Source organism: Pongo abelii, chromosome 6 (assembly GCF_028885655.2).
Source record: "Pongo abelii isolate AG06213 chromosome 6, NHGRI_mPonAbe1-v2.0_pri, whole genome shotgun sequence".
Classification (NCBI taxonomy): domain Eukaryota; kingdom Metazoa; phylum Chordata; class Mammalia; order Primates; family Hominidae; genus Pongo; species Pongo abelii.
Genome location: NC_071991.2, coordinates 21,788,117 through 21,814,045, shown reverse-complemented (window position 1 = coordinate 21,814,045; position 25,929 = coordinate 21,788,117). Strand labels below are relative to the sequence as shown.

The window sequence follows — 25,929 nt, the reverse complement described above, 5'->3', positions numbered from 1 at the left end:
TTTCTAATTTTTTTTTTTTTTTTTTTAGATGGAGTCTCACTCTGTGGCTCAGGCTGGAGTGCAGTGGCACAATCTCGGCTCACTGCAAGCTCCGCCTCCCGGGTTCATGCCATTCTTCTGCCTCAACCTCCCTAGTAGCTGGGACTACAGGCACCCGCCACCACATCCAGCTAATTTTTTGTACTTTTTAGTAGAGACGGGGTTTCACCATGTTAGCCAGGATGGTCTCGATCTCCTGACCTCGTGATCCGCCTGCCTCGGCCTCCCAAAGTGCTGGGATTACAGGTGTGAACCACCGCGCCCGGCCAGTTTTTTTAAAAATTAAAAAAAAAGTCTGTGTAAAATTGTGTACACACAATGGGAATAACAGAGGAAAAGAGAGAAAGGAATAGAAGAACTATTTGAAGTAATAATGACTATTTTCAAAACTAAAGACAGATGCCAAACCACAAATCCAGTTTAGAAAGTTAAGAAAACAAGCAAGATAAATACCAAATGCCAGGTGCGGTGGCTCACACCTGTAATCCCAGCATTTTGGGAGGCCAAGGTGGGCATATCACTTGAGGTCAGGAGTTCAAGACCAGCCTGGCCAACATGGTGAAACCCTGTCTCTAGTAAAAGTAGAAAAATTAGTCAGGCCTGGTGGCAGGTGCCTGTAATCCCAGCTACTCGGGAGGCTGAGGCAGGAGAATTGCTTGAACCTGGGAGGCGGAGGTCGCAGTGAGCTGGGCACCACTGCACTCTAGCCTGGGCAACAGAGTGAGACTTCATCTCCAAAAAAAAAAAAAAAGATAAATACAAGAAAGTCTGTACCTAGGCATATCATAATCAAATTGCAGAAAATCAAAGATAACATCCTGAAAAAACCTAGAGGACAAAAAACACCTTACCTATGGAGAGTGGAGTGAAATATTTCTATATTTATTATGTCTTTAATTTATTATGTTTTTAATTGTGTTTTTAATTTATTTTTGTGGTTACCTGGTAGGTGTATATGTTTATGGGGTACATGAGATATTTTGATGCGGGTATACAATATGTAATAATCACATCAGGATGAATGAGGTATCTATCACCTCAAGCATTTGTCATTTTCTTGTATTACAGACCATCTAGTTATACTCTAGTTGTTTTTAAATAAATAGTAAATTATTGACTGTAGTCACCCTGTTGTGCTATCAAATACTAGATTTTATTCCTTCTATCTAATAATATTTTTGTGTCCATTAATTATCCCCTCCCCCACCCACCTACCCACTACCCAGGTCCCAGCCTTTGGTAACCATTGTTCTACTCTCTACTTCCATGAGTTCAACTGTCTTAATTTTTAGCTCCCACAAATAAGTGAGAACATGCAAAGTTTGTCTTTCTATACCTGACTTATTTTACGTAACATAATGACCCCCAGTTCCATCCATGTTGTTGCAAATGACAGGATCATTCTTTTTTATGGCTGAATAGTACTCCTTTACATATATATATATATATATATATAATTTCCTTTATCCATTTATCTGTTGATAGACACTTAGATTGATCCCAAATCTTGGCTATTGTGAATAGTGCTGCAGCAAACGTGAGAATGCAGATATCTCCTTGATTTACTGATTTCCCTTTTTTTGGGTATATTCCTAGTAGTGGGATTGCTAGATCATATGGTAGTTCCATTTTTAGTTTTTTGAGGAACCTCCATACTGTTCTCCATGGTGGTTGTACTAATTTAAATTCCCACCAACAGTGTACCAGGGTTCCCTTTTCTCCACATCCTCACCAGCATTTGTTATTGCCTGTCTTTTGGATAAAAGCCATTTCAACTGGGATGAGATGATATCTCATTGTAGTTTTGATTTGCATCTCCCTGATTGTCATGACGTAATATTGAGTACCTTTTCATATACTTGCTTGCCATTTGTATGTCTGCTTTGGAGTAATGTCTATTCTGATCTTTTGCCCATTTTTTATTGTATTGCTTGATTTTTTTATTGACTTGTTTCAGCTCTTTATCTATTCTGGTTATTAGTCTCTTGTCAAATGGATAGTTTGCAAATATTTTCTTCCATTTGGGGGATTGTCACTTCCCTTTGTTGATTGTATCCTTTGCTGCATCGAAGTTTTTACACTTGACATGATCCCATTTGTCCATTTTTGCTTTGGGTGCCTGTCTTTGTGGGGTATTACTCAAGAAATCTTTGTTCAGTGCAATGTCCTGGAGAGTTTTCCAAATGTTTTCTTTTAGTAGGTTCATAGTTTGAAGTTTCAGATTTAAGTATTTAATTCATTTTGATTTGATTTTTGTATATAGCAAGAGATAGGGTTCTAGTTTCTTTCTTTTTTTCTTTTTCTTTTTCTTTTTTTTTTTTTTTGAGACAGGGTCTCACTCTGTCTCCCAGGCTGGAGTACCGTGGTGTGATCACAACTCATTGCAACCTCCACCTCCCAGGTTCAAGTAATTCTAATGCCTCAGCCTCCTGAGTAGCTGGGATTTCAGGTATATGCCACCATGCCTGGCTAATTTTTGTATTTTGAGTAGAGATGGGGTTTCACCATGTTGCCCAGGCTGGTCTCAAACTTCTGGCCTCAAGTGATCCACCAGCCTTGACTTCCTAAAGTGCTGGGATTATAGGTGTGAGCCACTATGTCCAGCAAGTATCTAGTTTCATTCTACTACATATGGATATCCAGTTTTCCCAGCGCCATTTATTGAAGAGACTGTTCTTTCTCCAGTGTATGTTCTTGGCACATTTGTTGGAAATGAGTTCTCTGTAGATGTCTGGATATGTTTCTGGGTAATCTGTTCTATTCCATTGGTCTGTGTGTCTATTTTTATGCCAGTACCATACTGTTTTGGTTACTATAACTCTGTAGTATAATTCGAATTCAGGTAATGTTACTCCTCCAGTATTATTCTTTTTGCTCAGGATAGCTTTGGTTATTCTGGATCTTTCATGGTTCCAGGTAAACTTTAGAATTGTTTTTTCTATTTCTGAGTAGAATTTTATTTTATTTGTAGCTATTGTAAATGGGATTACTTTCTTGACTTCTTTTTCAGATTGTTCACTGTTGGCACATAAAAATGCTACTGATTTTTGTATGTTGGTTTTGTCTCCTTCAACTTTCTGAATTTATTAGTTCTAATAGTTTTTTTGGTGGAGTCTTTTGGTTTTTCCAAATATAAGATTATATTATCTATAAACAAGGATAATTTGACTTCTTTCTTTCTAGTTTGGATGCCCTTTCTTTCTATTGTCTCATTGCTATAAGACTTACAGAATGAAATATTTAAAGTATTGAAAGAAAAACCCTACCAACCTATGGTAACTCCATGTTTCCAGTTGGTAATTGCTTAGGCAAAACACCTTGGAGTCATTCTTGATTCTCCTTGTCCCTCACATCCCATATCCTGTTAGGATATCAAGATGTAATAAGAAAAAAAAATTGTAATCATCCCCTTCTTACCACCTCTATTTCTATCTCCTTGGTCCAAGCCATCATTATCTCTTCTCTGGATTATTGCTATAGACTCCATACTACAGTCTAAACAGAGCAACTAGAATGATTAAAGTCCAATCTAGTACTACTACAGAAGCTTCCCATTTCACTACCTGTCTATGAATTACTTAATTTCTCTGTGCCTCAGTTGCTTCATCTGGAGATTGTGTGATTGATGAGGAGGCACTTACTTAATACCAACCTGATGCACAGAATAGTAAAGTTCAGTGGTTTTTTTTATTATTTTAATTTCCAATTTGCCCTTCAAATCAGAAGCTTAGTTTTGTCTTATTCTTCAGTGCTTGAGATGGGAGGGTTTGTAGAAACATATAGATTCTGAATACCTAGCTCATTGCTGTCAAGCAGAATCCTCCATCTTTTAGTGCCTGAAAATATTCAGATGTCCAGAAACATTGTTAACCAAAGGAAATTCCATTTCTAGCTCTGCTGTTTGTATAGCCAATGTAGTGGGTCAGTTTTGTGCACTGTGTAGAAATTGCTTTGTCAGTGGAAAATGTTATTTTCATCGGTATTACAGTTCCTAACTTTTGAGGCATTTGTTCCCTGGAGGATACTAAAAGAAGGAAATCTTCAGACAGCTGCCCACTGATTTTTTGCTTGAGCCTTTATTTGATATTTTACCCTGACCCCTTTTGGTTTTTTATTACATTTGTAACATCACATACCTAGGTTTTTTTTTGCTTCTTCATATAAGCCTTACCTATCTGGAACTGTCAGTACTGGGAAGGTACTTATAGTGTTGAATGTTCCCACTCATATTTCCTGTTATGCCTTATGCTTTTTATAACAAGCCAAAAAGAGGAAGAAAGATTTCACCATAGATTTGCTAAAGGCAATGTGGGATGCAGTGAGTGTGGTTTAATGGAAGAGCCCTGGGGTGCGGCCTCTGAGCCTTGCTCTGCCAGTGACACCTGTATGACTGCCTGGGCTTGAGTTGAACCTTCTGCATAAATTCTAGCAGAAGAGGCTAGCTCAAAGAGGAGATTCAGTGTCTGAATGTCTGAGAGAGTGTGAAAATAAGAAAAGTTGGCCGGGCGCAGTGGCTTACACCTGTAATCGCAGCACTTTGGGAGGCTGAGGCAGGCGGATCACCTGAGGTCAGGAGTTCAAGACCAGCCTGACCAACATGGAGAGACCCTGTCTCTATTAAAAATACAAAAAAGTAGCCAGGCGTGGTGGTGCATGCCTGTAATCCCAGCTACTCAGGAAGCTGAGGCAGGAGAAGTGCTTGAACCCGGGAGGCAGAGGTTGCGGCGAGCCAAGATTGCGCCATTGCACTCCAGCCTGGGTGGCAGAGTGAAACTCCGTCTCAAAACAACAACAACAACAACAAAAAAGTCAAGTCACTTGAGACCTCAACCCACTGACAAGAGAAGAGGGACTGGGGCAGACCCAACCTAAACTGGTTCTGTAAAGCAGCCAGGGCACAGACCAGAGTGGACTGTGGGCCTGAGCAGTCAGTGTATGCCCCTGGGGCCTGGAAAGTAGGGGCTGGGACTTCATTTCTTGAATAGAGGGAGAAGGAAAGACGCTTGAGAATCTGGTAAAAAAAAAAAAAAAAAACCCCAAAACAAATAAAACATTTGTGGGCTTCAGCCCCTCCACTGGGCATGGTGTCTTCTTGACCCACAGACAATAGGCAGGCAAAGTGGATAGAAGCGAGTGCTAACATGATACACAGCTCCCAGGGCTTAGACACTTCCCACCTCAGCAAGCTGGACCCATCCGAGCTGTGGTGTCAGGGTAGAACAAATGATTCTTTTTTTTGAGATGGAGTTTCACTCTTGTTGCCCAGGCTGGAGTGCAATGCTGAGATCAGTTCACTGCAACCTCCGCCTCCCAGGTTTGAGCAATTCACCTGCCTCAGCCTCCTGAGTTAGCTGGGATTACAGGCGCCTGCCAACACGCTCAGCTAATTTTTTGTATTTTAAATAGAGATGGGGTTTCACCATGTTGGCCAGGCTGGTCTCGAACTCCTGACCTCAGGTGATCTGCCCGCCTTCGCCTCCCAAAGTGCTGGGATTACAGGCATGAGCTACCACGGCCGGCCGAACAAATGATTCTTATATGCAGATTCTTTAGGGAGGAGCTAAGCCAGCCCCCATTGACTGGCGGAGATGATGGTAGCTTTGAGACACTCCTAGCAGCTGCAGTTTTGTTATCCTGCACCCTGTTCACTTTCCAGGGCCATGCACCTCCACGGAAATACCTTATCTATAAGCCTTGTATCTCTACTTCAGTTTAGGCCTCCTAGACTGTAGCGGAGAACAACAACAACAAAAAATAGACCAAGTTTTAGGCATTGCAGGAAAAAAAAGTGTGTTAATTCTCTGAGCCTCCGAAGTAATACAGCTATATTTATAAGTGGATCAGTAAAAGGAGAAACTTCTTTAGGTTTTTAGACCTAGGATTCAGCATTGAGATTTTCTGTGCTCTGAAGGACTATCCAGTAATTGTCCTTCCAATAACTTTCCTTAGTTTCTTGTTACAATCGCGATTCCAGTGGTTATCAAACTTCTTCCTAGTGGATTGCTTTTCCACTCTTGATTGACATTACTTGTTCCCAAGTTTTTTTTTGCTGTTGCAAACGGTGTTGAAATAAACATCTTTGTACTTAAATGATATATGTGTGTTTTAACAGTAAATTTTTAACATTAAACCACTGACTTAATTCATTTATTGAATTTTGTTGTTGTAGTATATCACACATACAGTACACCATTTATCAATAACTGATGCGTTCACAAAATGAACACATGCTCATAATCACTACTGATATCAAGACAGAAAATTACCAGCACCCTGGAAGCCTCTCTCAGCTTCTCTCTCTCTCAATCACTACCACCTCCTTCCTACCCAGGGCAAACAGTATCCTGATTTCTAAGATCATTGATTTGTTTTACCTACTTAGTAGCTTTAAATTTTTTAAATGAAGATGTAGTATATTATTCTTTGGAATCTGGCTCCCCACCTCCTCATCATATGTTGAGATTCATCTGTGTTGTTGGTAATGTAGCAGAGTTCATTTTTTTGTTGCTGTATAGTATATCATTATATGCGTAGACCACGTTTTTTTATTTATTCATTCTCACTGCACTGTTCTGCAATGCCACCTTGCCATAAACCAGGCATCCGCATCTGAGGGGCTGTTTCTGGACCTGTCATTCTGTTTCATCGATATATTTGTCTATCCTTGTGCCAAAACCCTACTGTCTTACTTATGACTATATCATTAACTTAGCTAATGTTTAGAGCTATGTAATATAGATAATTATAGCTGTATAATAGTAATGTATCGATATCTGGTAGAATAAGTTCTTCTACTTTGTTATTCTTTTAAAACTACCTTGACTATTCTTGGCCCTGTGTATTTCCATATAACTTTTACAATCAAGTTGAAATTACTCCCTCCCCTCCAAAAAAAAAAAAAGCGTACTAGAATTTTGATTGGGAATTCTTTGAGGAGAATGGCCATCTTTACTATATTAAATCTTCCTGTCCCTGAAAGTGGTATGTCTGTTTATGTGGGTCTTTAATTTCTCTCAATAGTGTTTTATAGTTTTCTGTGTTAAGGTTTTATATATCTTTTATTGATTTACTCTTACATATTCAGTGGGCTTTTAAATGTAATAAATGGTATTTATCACAAATTTATCATAAATAATGATTCCTAATTATTGCATGTATTAGAAACATTTTTATATATTAAAGCATAGGTTTTTAATTATAAGATTTTATGAGATTTATGGTATATATCATTTTAAGAATCACTTAATATTCAAATTCAAATCACCATGGGAATACTGGGTAAATTGAGAAAAGTAAAGTTGGATTAAATGCAGGGTTGTATCCTTGGAGAATTCAAAAGGAACCAGGAAGAGCTTGTTCCTAAACTGCGTGAGTTCTGTGTTGGTTGCTTGAGAGAGATTGCCTAGGGCTTGCTTCCTCTCTCAGCTAAAGTGATTGGGATTTGGCAGTCAGGGTGCTTTTGTTTTTAGGGTAACCTGAGCCCTCTCCTAGCCAGCCCGCATTTGTGAGCACTCAGTAAACACAGAGCAGGAGGGAATTGCAGTGAATGGGGATTTCCCTCAGTCCTGCCCACTGGCTGCTCTTGAACTGACAGGCTTCTTTCTCATTCTAAACTCACCAGCAGTGGAGCAGTAAACCCAGCCATGGTCAGGCATGGCACATGTCCTGAAATGATGGGGACTGGACCTGTTGCCTTAAACTCACACCTGCTTTGTTTTTCCAGGTCTATAAGGGAGAATTCCAACTACCTGACTTTCTTAAAGAAAAACCACAGGTACTGTGTCTGCTTTTTCCTCCTGATGTATACTAGATTGGCTCTTGCATTGAAGTAATATTTTTAAAGAGATAATGAAATTAAAAAGACAGAAACTGGAAAACCAAAAAGAAAAGAAGAAAAGGGATAGTGATATGTGCTGGTGGAAGAAAGATCAGCCTCTGGGACTTGTTGATTTTAACAATAATTTAACACAGTCTTAATTTCAGACAGCTCAGTGTCTCCCAAAACCAGGGAAATACTTTATTGATAACCAAATTCTGATTGCTTGAGATCCTGCACAAGCCGCCCAGTAGGTAAAGCTGCTCCAGTGTTCCAGTGCCTAATTTGAAATAAAAATGTTCAGCGACCCTCTCTTTTCCTACTCTGTGTACTGTACATCCATGCCCCTTTGACTTTTCTCATTTGGAGCCCAGAAGACTTACAAATATACACACAGTCACTGGCCCTTGGGAAGGACAGTGAGAGTTTGAAGGATTAAAGCCAGCATGGTGGCTCATGCCTGTAATCCCAGCAATTTGTGAGGCCGAGGTCGGCGGATCACTTGAAGTCAGGAGTTCAAGACCAGCATGGCCAACATGGTGAAACCTCATCTCTACTGAAAATACAAAAATTAGCCGCGTATTGTAGCATTTGCCTGTAATCCCAGCTACTTGGGAGGCTGAGGGAGAATCACATGAACCAGAAGGTGGAGGTTGCTGAGCCAAGATTACACCACTGCACTACAGCCTGTGTGACAGAACAAGACTGCCTCAAAAAAAGAAAAAATAAGCTAGGCATGGTGGCGAGGCCTCTGGTCCCAGCTACTTGGGAGGCTGAGGCAGGAGGATCGCTTGAGCCCAGGAGGTGGAGGTTGCCTTGAGTCTAGATTGTGCCACTGCACTCCAGCCTAGGTGACAGAGTGAGACTCTGTCTCAAAAATAAAAAAAAGTAAGCAGATTCAGAGTTTTCCCTGTAACGTCCTCTCTCACTGACTTGCATTCCAATCCTGTTTCCTGGGTTGGAAAGAAACAGGGAGTCTCGCGGCTGACATGCCTAGAGGAGCCCGGCGTCCTGCCTCTGGGTATCACCTGTCATCCCCATATAGAAGTTGGAAAAAATGGACACTCATGGCCTGAGTGCAGCCGACTTCCCTTTCCAGCATGGCGATGATGCATGTTGCCTCCAGGCTGCTGCTGTCAGTGATTAGCTTGTCAATAGGAAAAGGAGACTCAGTTCTGAACTCAGTTTCTGAAAGCGTTCCAGATAGAGGTTGGTGAAGCAACAGCACCTCACAGACTTGTGGGAAATCCAGTTGCCTGAAGCAAGCCTGGAGTAAATGGGCTGCCCTCTCTGAGGGAAGCCATGTCTCATACCAGAGTTGAAGCCCCTTCCTTCCTGACCCTTTTCTGAAAACACTCAGCCGCCAGTAGTTGATACGTATGACTTGAGTGTTTCAAAGTACTTTCAAGGCATATTCTTATTCACATATATTTACTATTCATCCATTCATTCACTTATTCACCAATTGTTTACCCAGTGTCTACTATGGCTAGGAATTAGAGTAAGTCCTCAGGAGTCACGGGGGAAAGAAAGACCTCAAGGAGCTCCTGATTTATCCAGAAGAATCCGACCACCTTGTGCAAACAAGGAGACACAGAGCTCTGGGCCCAGGCTGGGCATGATGTCCCAGAAACCTGGGCAGATTCATGAACAGACTCACACCAGCTGTGGAAGTTGGAGCCAGAGAATATTCCAAGAGGCTGTCTTGAAGGAATATAAAATCCAAAAGTGCCCAGGTGCGGTGGTTCACGCCTGTAATCCCAGCACTTTGGGAGGCCCAGGTGGGTGGATTGCCTGAGGTCAGGAGTTCGAGATCAGTTTAGCCAACATAGTGACACCCCGTCTCTACTAAAAATACAAAATAATTAGCAAGACTTGGTGGTGTGCGCCTGTAATCCCAGCTACTCGAGAGGCTGAGGCAGGGGAATTGCTTGAACCAGGGAGGTGGAGGTTGCACTGAGCCAATACTGCACCTCTGCCCTCCAGCCTGGGTGACAGAGCGAGAGTCCGTCTCAAAAAAAAAAAAAAAAAAAAAATTCCAAAAGCCGGTTTGCATAACAAATCTGAAGAAGTCAAGAAAAGGTATTTGAGACTAAAACTAAAGGGACACCCCTGCTTCACAACATACCTAAAAATATTTCCAAGTGGATTGCACATCTAAATGTGAAAGGCAAAATAATGAAGTTGTTAGAGGATATAGAAGAGCCAGGCATGAGGCTCACGCTTGAAATCCCAGCACTTTGGGAGGCAGGCAGATTGCTTGAGTCCAGGCATTCAAAACCAGCCTGGGAAACATAGCCAAACCTCATCTCTACTAAAAATACAAAAAATTAGCCGGGTGTGGTGCATGCCTGTAGTCCCAGCTACTTGCGAGGCTGAGGTGGGAGGATCACCTGAGCCCCAGAGGTTGAGGCTGCAATGAGCCAAGATCACACCACTGCACTGCAGCCTGGGCAATCAATCCTGTCTCATAAAAACGAAGAAGATAATAGAGGAACCATCTTTATGACCATAAGAGGACAGGATTTCTTAAGCCCTAAAAAGTACTGATTATTAATTTAAAGGTAGATAATATGAACTGCATTATAATTGAGGATTGTTTATGTAATAAAAATCATCATAAGGAGAGTAAAATAGTGAGCCTAAGTAGGAGAACATATTTGAAACAAGGGACTCATCTGGGGCTGAGTGCAGTGACTCACACCTGTAATCCCAGCACTTTGGGAGGCCAAGGCGGGTGGATCACAAGGGCAGGAGTTTTAGACCAGCCTGGCCAACATAGTGAAACCCCATCTCTACTAAAACTACAAAAAAAAAAATTAACTGGGCGTGTTGGCAGGCGCCTATAATCCCAGCTACTTGGGAGGCTGAGGCAGGAGAATTGCTTGAACTCAGGAGGCAGAGGTTGAAGTGAGCTGAGAACATGCCACTGCACTCCAGCCTGGGCAAGAGTGCGAGACTCCCTCTCAGAAAAAAAAAAAAAAAGGACTCATCTGTGGAATATAGATCTTCATCATAAGGGAATTTTTTTTTAAATTGGGGAAGAAGCCTGGACAACATAGCAAGACCCTATCTCTATCAAAAAATTAGCTCGGCAGGGCCAGGCGTGGTGGCTCCCACCTGTAATCCCAGCACTTTGGGAGGCTGAGGCAGTCAGATCACTTGAGATTAGGAGTTCAAGACCAGCCTGGCAAACATGGCAAAACTCCATCTCTAAAAACACAACCAAAAAAAGTTAGCCGAGCGTGGTAGCACACACCTATAATCCCAGCTGCTCCCGAGGCTGAGGCAGGAGAATTGCTTGAACCCGGGAGGGAGAGGTTGCAGTGAAGCGAGATTGCGCCACTGCACTCCAACCTGGGTGACAGAGCAAGACTCCATCTCAAAAAAAAAAAAAAAAAAGGCTGAGCGTGGTGGCATACTTGGGAAGCTGAGGCAGGATGATCTGTTAAGCCCAGGCAGTGAGCTATGATTGTGCCACTGCACTCCAGCCTAGGTTACAGAGAGAAACCTTGTCTATTAAAAAAAGAAACAAAAAATCATGCAGAAGTGCGCACACACACACAGACATACACACATAGAAAAGGGCCTATAAGGTCTTCAGTTTAACTTCTAATGAAAATCAGCAGAAACTCATGGAACCTTCAGATTGAATAATTAGCTAGAATGGTTCATAAAACTCGGGAAAGTGTAGTACTTAACAATGACAGTTTTATAAAGGATGCAGATCAGGACCAGCCATAAGATAGAAGTGGGCCCAGGAGGGTCCTGAATGCAGAGCTTCTGCGCCTCCTCCCTATGAAACCAGGGAACGTCACCCTCCCGGCACACCCATGTGTTCACCACCCGGGAAGTGCCACTGAACTTCCACACCCAGCATTTTTATTGGGGTTTATTTATGCAGGCAAGATTGATCAAATCATTGGTGATGTGTTAGAACTCAATCTCTAGCCAACATCCCCTCCCCAGAGTTGAGGCGGGCTCCAAGCCCCAGCCCCTGATCCCATGGTTGGTCTTTGTGGTGAGCAACCCCATCCTGAGTCATCTCATAACATAAATCCAGATGTGATCCAAGGGCCTCAGAAATAACAAATACACTCTTGTTACCCAGGAAATTCCAAGGATTCGGCATTTCCCTCCCAGGAACCAGGGGGAAAGGGCAGTCAGATTCTTGAGCATACCACAGTAGTGCACTGAGTTCATCTGAAAGTGAACAGAGCCTGTGGGCCACCCCTGATGTTTCAGTGGGGACAGTCACTTCTCGTGCTGACCAACTTCGAGGACATTAAAACATCTTTTCTTTCCTTCAACAGACTGAGCAAGTGGAGTAGCAGAACCAGGAGCCTCTTCCATACATGAGGTGAGGGTTGGGGGACATTGCTGGGTCTTTCTGTTTCCCACTCGGGCTCTTGCAGGGGGCTGGGTGGCCAAGGTGGAGAGCACAGCTCTGGAGTCCGTCTGCCAGGGTTGGAATCCTGCCTCTTCACTTTCTGTGTGGAAGCAAGCAAGTTACTTCACCTCTCTGTGTCTTCATTTATTCATCTATGAAATGAGGATAATATTAACAAGAGCATGGTGGTGAGAATTAGTCATCATCCAAGAGCCTGGCTCATAATAAGTGCACAATAGTATTGTTATTTTCATTATGAACCATGAAATATTTCAGCTGAAAGGGACCTGGAGGCCATCAAGCCCAACTCCCTGTTTGCTGATAAGGAAGCTGGTCCCAGAGGGAGCAGGTCATTTGTCAAGACCATAGTCCATAGGCAGGGAAACCCAGAACTCAGGAGTGGCTGTTTACTTCTGGTTACCTGTTCAGCCAGTGCCCCAGCCACCCATCCCCACCTCCAATGGCTTTCTTTGTGTGCTGGACTTGCAGATGTTTTTGCCCTAATGCAATTTTTGTTTGTTTGTTTGTTTCTTGGTTGGTTTTTCAAGTTTGCCCTTGCTTGTTTTAATGTATTATGGATGGCTTATGTGAGTAACCTACATTGTCTCATTGGACTAAGCGCTACATTGTGGACAAGGCCAGCCCTGCCTTCTAAGCCCTCTTTCTATCTGAGTACGTGGCCCTCATCAGGCACATGTCCAGGGACACCAGCTCGTGAGTGGCAAAGCTGGTTTCTCAGCCCGGATCTCCAGGTGCAGCTGCTCAGAGCTCATACCCTTGTCCCAGACTTTCAGTTTCTGCTTATCCACCCAAACTTGCTTAAGATCAGTTTTGCTCCAAATGATATGGCAAAGCCTTTGATCAGTTGGAACTTGAACAGCCTTTTAAAAAAATCTGATATTGGCTGGGCGCGGTGGCTCATGCCTGTAATCCCAGCACTTTGGGAGGCCAAGGTGGGCAGATCACAAGGTCAGGAGTTCGAGACCAGCCTGGCCAACATAGTGAAACCTCGTCTCTACTAAAAATACAAAAATTAGCTGGGTGTGGTGGCAGGGACGTGTAATCCCAGCTACTTGGGAGGCTGAGACAGGAGAATCACTTGAACCCAGGAGGCGGAGGTTGCAGTGAGCCAAAATCGTGCCATTGCACTCCAGCCTGGGTGACAAGAGTGAGACTTCGTCTCAAAAAAAAAAAAAATTGGCTGGGCGTGGTGGTGGGTGCGTGTAGTCCCAGCTACTCGGGAGGCTGAAGCAAGAGAATTGCTTGAAGCCAGGAGGCAGAGAGGTTGCAGTGAGCCAAGATTGCAGCACCGCACTCTAGCCTGGGTGACAGAGCGAGACTTCGTCTCAAAAATAAATAAATAAATAAATAAATAAAAATAAAATCTGATATTCATAGTGATTTTTTCTCATAGTTTACTGGCTGACCTTTGCTTTTATTTTTACTTTATATAATGATGTATTGTGCATATTCCATACCAGGCATAAAATACCAAGCATTTTATTTGCATATATATAAGATGATATATATATATAACAGATACACTAAATTATATATATATCTGTATATAAAATTGTATTCAGTTCTCAAACCACTGCGGCAAGCTGGTAGTATTCCTGTTTTACTAGTGAGAAAACAGGTTGAATGTGACTTGCGGTGCATTGATGGATTATAGACATAAGAAGCACATGGACGCTGCTCCGTCATGTCAAAATCCCAGATGGCAGCAAGCTGCTAATATTGACAGGTTCTAGGATTCAGGTTTCCTTTTTGCTGAGGAGCAAATGCTGAATGTTAGTCTTATGCCCTGTGGGTCTGCATATTTAACAGCAGTTATCAGGCCTTGGCTAATTTTGTTTATACAAAATGCTTTCAAACTTCATAGGTAATCTCCCTGCCCGCCCCACCAAACACACACAAGGCCTCATTTCTTTACCAGCGTGTTGTAGGATGGACCGCATCGGCAGTTGCCTCCGCAGCATTTCACCCTTGCTTGTGTGTGGAGGCTGGGAGGGGCCAACCTGTGGTGAGGAGGACTCAGGAGAACTGGGGACACAGCAAAGCCCTTAGGATGGATACTATCTTTCTTATCTTTTGGGTCCCTTTGGCATTTCAATAACAGTCTCTGTGTTCTCTGGAGCTTCCTTTAAAGAACCTTAGGATCCATTTCTTCATGTGAGGAGGAATCAGGGTGCTGACCCCTGGACACTTAAAGAACCTTAGGACCCATTTCTTCACATAAGGAGGAATCAGGGTGCTGACCCCTGGACACTTAAAGAACCTTAGGACCCATTTCTTCACATAAGGAGGAATCAGGGTCTTGACCCCTGGACACTTTAAGAACCTTAGGACCCATTTCTTCACACGAGGAATCATGGTGCTGACCCCTGGACATCTGATGCCCCTGACAGTGCCCCCACAGTAGCAACAATAGCAGATGACAGTCAGTTATTTAGAAATGGGCAGGAGCAGCCCTGGTTTTGACCATTTGCTTGCTTTGCACCCAGCAGCTACTTGCATGCATCTGAAAGCACCAAAGTGAGGGTGTGTGTGCCTCCCAGGCAGTCTTCCTGAGGCAGCTGTTCTCAACATCCATCCTCCTGGCCCCTGACCTGCAGGAACCTCCCCAACCGCCTGGCTTGTCTAGGCCTGTAGCTGGGAAGGAAGAGACGAAGACACAGGGAGAACACACCAGGACTCCACACCTGTAACCACATTCTGTTTGTTCGCCCTAGGAAAGATTGCTGCCTTTTCAGCAGAAGGGAAATTCCTAGGACTGGCTGTCCCCTGCCAGGTTTGGTGGAGCTTCTGCACCTTGGGTGCACCGCCTGTGCATTTGCCAGTTTCCTCCCACTGAGAGGATGGAGGTGTCCGCACAGCTTTGGGCCTCGTGAGGGATCTGCCTCCTGAGCAAAGAGCTCTTGATCCCGATTTCGTGCACAGCCCTGCAGTAAGGAGCCCAGAAGGAACATGTGTTTCCTGTTAAAACTCCTCTTGTCCTCTTTTCTTACCAGATTATGACGTTTGTTTTCAAGGAGAGGGTTTAAAAATTGGATCCTGTAAGCAGACTTGGGCAGTCTCCTTTTGAAATAGGTTGTCTGTACATGTTCTAATGTTTTGTAGAACACGTGTACCTGTTTAAGTGTATTGATGTGAATAATATTAAATATCTTAATTATTTAATTCATTGTATTGTTTCTGAGAAGTTGGGAAATTACCATTATACATTTACAACTTAATGACTTTTGTATTTTATTTTTCAAAATAAAAGCTTTCAATGTGAAGCATTCTGGTAGTTACATGTTTTCATTAATGTGATTTCAGAGAAGCACAGACATCAGATGCTGATGTGATAAACCAAAGTTTCCTTGGTTGGCTGTATTGTAGATACTCCCCTGGAGCCATCACCTTTTTTTGGAGGGGGTTGGTGGGTAGAGGCAGGGTCTCGCTACATTCCCCAGCCTGGACTCAAATGATCCTGCCTCAGCCTCCCAAAGTACTAAAATTGCAGGTGTGAGCCATGGTGCTTGGACTACATTATCATTTTGTAGTGAAGTTTTCTGTAATTTATTTCAGAGAGAACCTATTGCCATCCACTTTGAGAATCCTGTTCTATTTCATGCTTGCAGACTGTATTTAAGGACATGGAAGTTACTATTTCCACTTGTTTCCTAGAAGCCTTTGTTATGAAACACAGGATGTCCAGATAGTAGTAATAATTCCCATATTGAGTGTGTTCACATGTGTGCCAGGCATGAAAAGGGTATATAACATATCCCATCTCCACCCCAAAACTTGTACCTATCCATTTAGGTCGTATCCATATCAGTAATTACAGTATTTTCTACTGTCACTTGACCCAGAAACTGAAGAGTCACACTTGATTTCACCCTTTTCCTCCCTCTTTCCATTCGCATCCAAGATCTTTGATCCTACCTTCAATGTATTTTTTGGATCACAGCAGAATAAGAGTTTTTAGAATGCACATCTGGACAGGACCCTCCCCACCTGAAACATTTCAGTGGCTTCCATTTCACTTAAAAGAGTCCAGACTCCTGCCAGGGCCAGCAGGGTCCTTCTCTCCATCTCATCGCAGGCCTCTCTCCCAACCTCACCGCTTGTGCTCTAGAAGTATCTTTATTTTCAGAACATAGCAAGTTCTTCCTGTCTCTACATATCTCCTCTCTCTGGAATGTTCTTCCCTTTGGCTATTTAAGGTGAAGTTTTGCTCTGTCACCCAGCTGGCCTGCAGTAGCACAATCTCGGCTCACTGCAACCTCCGCCTCGTGGGTTCAAGCAATTTTCCTGCCTTAGCCTCCCGGGTAGCTGAAATTACAGGCATGTGCCACCACGCCCGGCTAATTTTTGTATTTTTAGTAGAGACAGGGTTTCACCATGTTCGCCAGGCTGGTTAAACTCCCTATCTCCAATGATCCTCCCGCCTCGGCCTCCCAAAGTGCTGGGATTACAGGCGTGAGCCACCGCGCCCGGCCCCCTTTGTTCTTTGTCTGATAGGCTCCTTCTCAACTCTGTGATCTCGGTAAGCCTCACTTACTCAGAGAGATTTTCCCTGGCCTCTTAAACTAAAGGGTAATTCTCCTGCTGCTGGCCGCCTTCATGGTCACACTTTGCAGTGTTTCATCTGTTTGTTGCCTTTTTTATTATCTGTCTCCTACACCAGCCAGTAAGTTCCTGGAGTTCCAAGACTATGTTTTTTCTTGTCTGTTGTACTTTTGGCACCTAGCAAACTGTCTGGCACTTTCTAGAAACCAAGTAAGACCGGTCGCGGTGGCTCATGCCTGTAATCCCAGCACTTTGGGAGGCCGAGGCGGGCGGATCACGAGGTCAGGAGATGGAGACCATCCTGGCTAACACAGTGAAACCCTGTCTCTACTAAAAATACAAAAAATTAGCTGGGCGTGGTGGCGGGTGCCTGTAGTCCCAGCTACTTGGGAGGCTGAGGCAGGAGAATGGCGTGAACCCGGGAGGCGGAGCTTGCAGTGAGCCAAGATCACGCCACTGCACCACTCCAGCCTGGGTGACAGAGCGAGACTCCGTCTAAAAAAAAAAAAAAAAAAACCAAGTAAAATACTTGGTGAATTACTAATCCTCCAAAGAGCCTTCTGACATACATACTGTTTTACAGATCAGGAAACTGGCTCGACCAGGTCAGGTCACTTATACAAGGGCCCCCACCTAGTGCCGTGGGTGACTTGGCATCTAGCTGGGCCCAGGCACAAGCCTGACTCTAATGTCCTCTGCACTCCACTCCCCTAGCCCTGTCCCCTTCCATTTAAAGTGAATATGTCCAGCCTGGGCAACATAAGGAGATGCTGTCTCTACAAAAAAATTTTTTTTAATTAGCCAGGCATGGTGTTGTGCGCCTGTAGTCCCAGTTACTCAGGAGGTTGAGGCAGAAGAATTGCTTGAACCTGGGTAGCAGAGTTTGCAGTGAGCCAAGATCATGCTACTGCACTCCAGCCTGGGCGACGAGGGAGAATCTCTCAAAAAAAAAAAATAAATAAATAAATAAATAAATAAAAGAATACTGCTGTCAGATCAATCTTGTGTTTAACACTGTTTTAAGTCACTCATTCACTCCAAAACCTTTAATTCTCCAATGCCTAACATTACATCTAAATGTCTAAGCTGGCCAGGCATGGTGGCTCACACCTGTAATCCCAGCACTTTGGGAGGCCAAGAAGGACGGATCACCTGACATCAGGGGTTGGAGACCATCCTGGCCAACATGGTGAAACTCCATCTCCAATAAAAATACAAAAATTAGCCGGGTGTGGTGGCACACACACGTAATCCCAGCTACTCCGGAGGCTGAGGCAGGAGAATCACTTGAACCTGGGAGGCGGAGGTTGCAGTGAGCCAAGATAGCACCATTGCACTCCAGCCTTGGCGACAGAGTGAGACTCCATCTAAAAAAATAAATAATAAATGTCTAAGCTATTCTGCTGCCACAATGTGGCCTTACTGCTTCCTGATAAATACGGTGCCTTCCTCCTCCCTCGTTTCATTCTCTTCACTTTCTTCTTCCAGATGCTCATACACCCAGTCCCCCTACTTGGGAAATCACAACCTCATTAAGAGCTCAGCTATCTTAAGTCCTATTTCCTCGTGAAGTCTAATTCAACTGCTGCAACTTCCAAGTAGCAATTAAATCAGCTTCAGCATAACCTCCTTTTTCCGTTGTTTCCTGTGTTAGTATTATGTCACCAACTTTGTGGGGACAAGGTCATATAACCCTCTAGAGCATATCAGAATGACAGAACATCTTCAGCTATAACCCACCTAGATACCAATATTTTCCCCCAAGGGAATGTTTGATTTTTATTCCCCATTATGAGAAACAAACTCACCCCTCCAAACCCAAAGAATGGACTCAGAGACCTGGAGAACAGTGAAAGACTGTTCTTTTAAAAGACTGAGACTTTTAGTGATGCTCTTGTAATATTGGGTGTCTGGCAGCAGGCACACCCAGCACAGTTTCAGCAAGCAATTTATCCCCTAGTGCACAGGTGCCTCCCCCAGTTCCTCATAGGCTGTGTATTATGGGGTCACAATCTTCCCGGACATTGCCTATTGGTTGTTGGGTAGGGGCTTTAGGTGTTTTCTTTAGAGTTGTCCTGCTGCCTTTTGTTGCAGCCCACAATGCATTGCAATCCTAGTTAGCTCTTCAAGTATTTGACTTATGACTTAAGTAGCTGGGCAGGCTGATAAGAACAGACAACACGAGCTATTTTGCGGCTAGTAAACTTTCATCTTAGACTAAACTTCTTTGGTTCAGGTGAGGGTAACTAAGGGGGTTGGGAGGGGGTGACAAGCAGGCATTGGCTGTCCAAGCAGGAGCCTACTGTATCCTGTTCTGTAGTCTGTTGACCTAAGTTGATTTAAGGCACTTTGTCTTAGAAATGGACCACTGTATACATTTCCTTCACCCAGCTAAGTTTTAAATTTTTTTTTGTAGAGATGGGCTCTCACTCTGTTGCCCAAGCTGCTCTTGAACTCTTGGCCTCAAGTGATCCTTCTGCCTCAGCCTCCCAGAGTGCTTGTATTACAGGCATGAGCCACCTGTTCGGCCATCATTGTTTAAACAAAAAAGTTTAGAGGACTCCCAACTAGGAACTGTTGGAGTAATCTGGGCCAGATATTATTCTAGCTGGGTTGAAACAATAACCAAGATAAAAAGGAGGAAGATGGGGAAAGGCTGGAAGGGGTACAACCAACAGGACTTGCAAGTAAGCAGATCTGGTGGCAAAGGTCAGGGAAAACCAAAGAAGACTCCCAGGTCTCCAGGTGATGAGGCCAGACATGGTACATGGTAGTGCCGGCAGACAGAGTGGGAGTGCATACCACCACACAGTTGGCCCACACACTCTGGCTGCAAAGGGCCAGGGACCATGTGGTCTCCAGCTTGCTGCTTGAATTTGGACAACCCACTCACTCTCACTGCCTGTCTTCACAATTTCAAAATGAAGCTAAAACAAACTCGCCTCTAGCTTGTTTTGTTTTTGTTTTTTTCTGAGATGAAGTCTTGCTCTATCACCCAGGTTGGAGTGCAGTGGTGCAATCTTGGCTTTCTGCAACCTCCGACTCCCAGGTTCTAGCGATTCTCCTGCCTCAGCCTCCCAAGTAGCTGGGATTCAGGTGCCCACCACCATGCCCAGCTAATTTTTTTGTATTTTTTTTCAGTAAAGATGGGGTTTCGCCTTGTTGGCCAGGCTGGTCTCAAACTCCTGACCACAGGTGATCCACCCGCCTCAGCCTCCCAAAGTGTTAGGATTACAGGTGTGAGCTACTGCACCCAGCCTCCAGCTTGTTTTAAGAATCCAGTAACATGATTATGTTTAACAATTGGCTTGGATATTCAGAAGCTGCTGGCTGGGCATGGTGGCTCATGCCTGTAATCCTAGCACTTTGGGAGGCCAAGGCAGGCGGATCACCTGAGGTCGGGAGTTCGAGACCAGCCTGATCAACATGGAGAAACCCCGTCTCTACTACAAATACAAAATTAGCTGGGCGTAGTGGCACATGCCTGTGGTCCCAGCTATGCGGAGGCTGAGGCAGGAGGTTGCGGTGAGCCGAGATTGCACCATTGCACTCCAGCCTAGGCAAAAAAGAGCTAAACTCCATCTCAAAAAAAAAAAAAAAAAAAAAAAAAAAAGACATTCAGAAGCTGCTGATGTGAACGTTTAATGAATTTGGGTTTTTTTTTTAATTGCTGTTTGTTTTGTTTTTGTTTTTGGAGATGGAGTCTCCCTCTATTGCCCAGGCTGGAGTGCAGTGGCGAGATCTCAGCTCACTGCAACCTCCACCTCCCGGGTTCAAGCAATTCTCTGCCTTAGCCACCCTAGTAGCTGGGATTACAGGTGCCTGCCACCACGCCCAGCTAATTTTTGTATTTTTAGTAGAGGTGGAGTTTCACCAACACGGCCAGGCTGGTGTTGAACTCCTGACCTCGTGTTTCTGCCTGCCTCATCCTCCCAAAGTGCTGGGAGCCACCTCGCCGGCCTGTTGAATGAATTTCATGAGTAAACAAATTAGATCAAAGTAAGTGGATTCCATGAAGCCGAGAATGATGTCTTCTGGATATGCCACCTGGTAACCCCTCCTTCAGCACACTGTGCCCCTTGAGAAACACCATGGGGAGCAGGGACAGAGGAGGTGGGTGGGGAGCACAAGGACAGGCACGGTGACATCCGCCCCTGCCTTGCTCCTGTCCCATCCAGTCCTTTCTATAATACAATCATTTAACAATGGTTTCCCATGTGTAAAATACTTGCTTCATTCAATCACAGAATAGACACTTGATATTCAAATTTACTGAGGAAGAAACTGTTTCACATGCCAAGTAGCAACTTAAAAAAAAACAACAACCCTTAGTTAGTTGTATTATTGAAGTAAAACCAATGTAAGGGATGTAGTGTTTATCCAGGCAAGCCTGGTTGGCTTCTTGGCTTTTTTATCTTCCCCATTTCTTCCTCCTTCTTAAAGTGTAAATTTTATTTTCAAAACTGGGAAAAGAGGAGTTCAAGGTGGGAGGCGGAGGCAGGAGGATGGCTTTAGATCAGGAGTTCAAGACCAGCCTGGTCAATATTGGAAGACCTTGTCTCCAGACCAGAAATTTTTTTTTTTTTTTTTTTTACTTAGCTGGGTGTGGCTGTATGCCTGTGGTCCCAGCTTCTCAGGAGGCTGAGGCAGGAGGATCGCTTGAGCCCAGGAATTTGAAGCTGCAGCGAGCTGTAATCATGCCACTGCACTCCAGCCTGCATGACAGAGCAAAACCCTGTCTAAAAACAACAACAAAAAAGGGCCAGACTCAGTGGCTCACACCTGTAATCCCAGCACTTTGGGAGGCTGAGGCAGGAGGATCTCTTGAGGCCAGGAATTCGAGACCAGCTTGGGCAACATAGACCCTGTCTGTGTGTGTGTGTGTGTGTGTGTGTGTGTGTGTGTGTATATATATACACACATATACATATATATACACACACATATATACATATACATATATACACATATATACATATACATATATACACACATACATATATACACATATATACATATACATATATACACACATACATATACATATATATACACACATATACATATATATACACACACACACACACACACACATATATATATATATATATACACACACACATATGTATTTTTTTTAAAGAGGTGTTTTGGAACTGCCACTATGTAGATGTCCACTGCTGAAGGGCTGTTTTGGGTCATAACCAAGACACATGACCTGAGAGCCTGTGATGATTATTTGTGTTTGTGCAAACTCCAGAGCAGCCCAAGCTCCTAGACTAAGAGAAACTCCACTCTGTAACAGTCTTGAGCAGAATATGAGGAGAGACAGGTCATTGTCTCCAGCATCAAAGGAATGAACCAAGATACTGATTTTGAAGAGCCAACACTTCCCGAAGAAGCCTCCACAGTGTGACCTCACAGGGCCTACACTGGCACTGAGTGTCAGAATTAAGGCATCTGAGGCTGGGCCACATTCTTGCGGAGGCCTCACTCAAAACATGGCCTGGAGTGATCAAAAGATGTTGATGTGACAGCTCCTCACCAGATGTCCTGCTCCAACTCTTGCCCCTCCATGTCCAGTCTCTTGACAAGCGGCTGAAATGTTCTTTTTAGTTTTTTTATTTTTTCTTTGAGAAGGAGTCCTGCTCTGTCACCAAGGCTGGAGTGCAGTGGCGTGATCTCTGCTCACTGCAACCTCTGCCTTCTGGATTCAAGCAATTCTCATGCCTCAGACTCCCAAGTAGCTGGGATTACAGGTGCATACCAGCATGCCCGGCTAATTTTTGTATTTTTTAGTAGAGATGAGGTTTCACCATGTTGGCGAGTCTGGTCTCGAACTCCTGACCTCAGGTGATCCACCCGCCTTGGCCTCCCAAAGTGCTGGGATTACAGGCATGAGCCACAGCGCCTGGCCTTTTTTTGTTTTTGTTTTTTGTTTTCAGAGATTAAGGTCTAGCTCTTTCACTCAGGCTGGAGTGCAGTTGGGCATTCATGGCTCACTGCAGCCTCTATCTCCTGGGCTCAAGTGATCCTCTCACTTCAGCCTCCCGAGAAGCTGGGACTACAGGCATGTGCCACCACATCTGATTAATTTTTCTTTTTTTTTCAAGATGGAGTTTCACTCCATCTTGTCCAGGCTGGAGTGCAATGGCTTGCTTTGGGCTCAATGAAAACTCCACCTCCTGGGTTCAAGTGTTTCTCCTGCCTCAGCCTCCTAAGCAGCTGGGACTACCAGTGTTCACCACCACACCTGGCTAATTTTTTTTTATTTTTAGTAGAGACAGGGTTCATCATGTTGGCCAGGCTGGTTTCGAACTCCTGACTTCAGGTGATCCTCTCGCCTCAGCCTCCCAAAGTGCTGGGATTACAGGTGTTAGTCACTGCGCCTGGCACACCTGGTTAATTTTTTAAAAGTTAAGTTTTGCAGAGACAGGGGCCACTGTAGCTGGTCTTAAACTGCTGCCCTCAAGTGATCCTCTGCCTTCAGCCTCCCAAAGTGCTGGGATTACAGGCATGAATCACCGTGCCCGGCCTCATTTTCTTTTAATTAGCTCAGATTCAATATCCTATTATAGAAATACCATCAGATAGAAAATGTCAATGTTAAGTAGCATTTCTGTGTAAAGGTGGCAAATCACAAAATCTCCCTTCCTTGATCTTTTTTTTTTTTTTTTTTTTTTTTGAGACAGAGTCTCACTCTGTCATCCAGGCTGGAGTTTAGTGGCACAATCTTGGCTCACTGCAACCTCTGTCTCCCAGATTCAAGCCGTTCTCCTGCCTCAGCCTCCCGAGTAGCTGGGATTACAGGTATGCACCACCATGCCCAGATAATTTTTGTATTTTTAGCAGAGACGAGGTTTCACCATGTTGGCCGGGCTGGTCTCAAACCTCTGACCTGAGGTGATCCACCTGCCTCGGCCTCCCAAAGTGCTGGGATTACAGGCATAAGCCACCGCACCTGGCCCCTTGATACTTATTTATTCTAATGACGTTTATTGTTTGCCTACTATGTGCCAAGTACTATATTAGGTTCTGAGAATGAACAAGATATGGCTCCTACTGTAGGGAGCCTCTGTTCTGATTTGCTGTGAGTTTGGGAGGAGGACATGCAGACAAGGAATTCAATAAATAACAAGCTGATTTTTGAATGTGATATCTGCTTTGAGAGAACCAGGCAGGACGAGGCAATGAAAAGGAGGATGATTCCCCTTCCACAGGATGAGGGAGGATTTCTCTGCAGGGGTGACGTGTGAGCTGAGGTCTGAAACATGAGAAAAATCCAGCTATGGCAAGAGGTATGGGAAGTCCATTTCGGGCAGGTGAGATCATGTGCAAAGGTCCTGAAGAGGGAAACCACTTGGCATTTACAGAAGCAGAAAAGAAGCCCAGATGCCTGATGCACAATGAGCAAGAGGAAAGGAATAGAGGGTGGCAGACAGGGTCCGATCATGCTAGGATTGGTTTGTTTTCTTAAGAGACATGGTCTTGCTCTGCCACCCAGGCTGGAGTGCAGTGGGGCAATCATAGCTCACTGCAGCCTCAACCTGCTGGGTTCAAGGGATCCTGTCATCTCAGCCTCCCGCGTAGCTGGGACTATATAGGCATGAGCCCCACCACGCCTGGCTAATATTCTTATTGTTATTAGAGATAGGAGTATTGCTCTGTTGCCTAGGTGAGTCTCAAACTCCCGTACTCAAGTGATCCTCTCATCCTGGCCTCAAAAAACACTGGAATTACAGGTGTGCGCCACCACATCTGGCCAAGATTGGGAATTTCAAAATGCTTTACTTTTAATTTTTGTGGGTACACAGTAGGTGTATATATTTATGGGGTGCATCAGATGTCTTGATACAGGCATGTAATGTGTAATAATCACATCAGGGTGAATGGGATGCCATCACCTCAAGCATTTGTGCTTTCTTTGTTTTACAAACAATCCAATTATGCCTTTCTTTTTTTTTTTTTTTTGAGACAAAGTCTAGCTCTGTCTCCCGGACTGGAGTGCAGTAGTGTGATCTTGGCTCACTGCAACCTCCGCCCCCCGGGTTCAAGTGATTCCCCTGCCTCAGCCTCCCAAGTAGCTGGGACTACAGGCATGCACCACCACGCCCCACTAATTATTGTATTTTTAGTAAAGACGGGGTTTTGCCATGTTGGTCAGACTGGTCTCGAACTCCTGATCTCAGTTAATCCGCCCACCCCGGCATCCCAAAGTGCTGGGATTACAGGCATAAGCCACCATGCCTGGACTCTTTTAGCTATTTTTAAATATACAATAAATTATTGTTTACTATAGTCACCCTGTTGTACTGCCAAATACTACATCTTATTCATTCTAACTGTATTTTTGTACCTATTAATCATTCCTGTGCACCCCTTCCAGCCCACTACCCTTCCCAGCCTCTGATAACCATCATTTTACTCTCTATCTCCTTGAGTTCAATTGTTTTATTTTTTAGCACCCACAAATGACTGGGAACATGCAAAATTTGTCTTTCTGTGTTTGGCTTATTTTAGTTAACATCATAATCTCCAGTTCTACCCATGGTGTTGCAAGTAATAGAATTCTTTCTCACGGCTGAATAATATTCCTTTGCATATATGTACCACAGTTTCTGTACCCATTCACCTGTTGGTGGACACTTAGATTGCTTCCAAATCTTGGCTATTGTGAATAGTGTTGCAATAAATATAGAAATGCAGATATTTCTTTGTTATATTGATTTTCTCTTTTGGGTATACACCCAGCAGTAGGATTACTGGATCATAAAGTAGCTCTATTTTTAGTTTTTTAAGGACCCTCCAAACCGTTCTCCATAGTGGTTGTACTAATTTACATTCCTACCAACAGGGTACCAGAGTTCCCTTTTCTCCACATCCTCAATAGCATTTGTTATTGCCTGTCTTTTGGATATAAGCCATTTTAACTGGGGTGGGATGATAGCTCGTTGTAGTTTTGATTTGCGTTTCTCTGATGATCAATGATGTTGAGCACCTTTTCATATACCTGTTTGCCATTTTTATGTCTTCTTTTGAGAAGTGTCTATTCCGATGTTTTGCCCATTTTAAAATCAGATAATTAGAGTTTTTGTGTTGATTTTTTTTTCCCACCTGAGCTCCT

At 43.8% G+C, this 25,929-nt stretch overlaps 1 protein-coding gene across 6 annotated transcripts in view; it reads left to right on the top strand.

The window, feature by feature from the left end:
* Positions 1–25,929, top strand: part of TPST1 (tyrosylprotein sulfotransferase 1) — a 353,853-nt gene that overhangs the window by 129,793 nt on the left and 198,131 nt on the right. The window contains exons 4-6 of one of the 6 annotated variants that reach the window (XM_002817896.5): positions 7,763–7,813; positions 12,169–12,215; positions 14,981–15,532. In XM_002817896.5, the coding sequence (XP_002817942.1) occupies positions 7,763–7,813; positions 12,169–12,186 (69 nt within the window). In that variant the 3' untranslated portion in view covers positions 12,187–12,215; positions 14,981–15,532. Of the gene's footprint in view, positions 1–7,762; positions 7,814–12,168; positions 12,216–14,130; positions 14,365–14,752; positions 15,533–25,929 lie in introns of those variants that run through there. The other 5 variants (XM_009242745.4, XM_063725707.1, XM_009242746.4 and 2 more) reach the window with 5 other exon arrangements.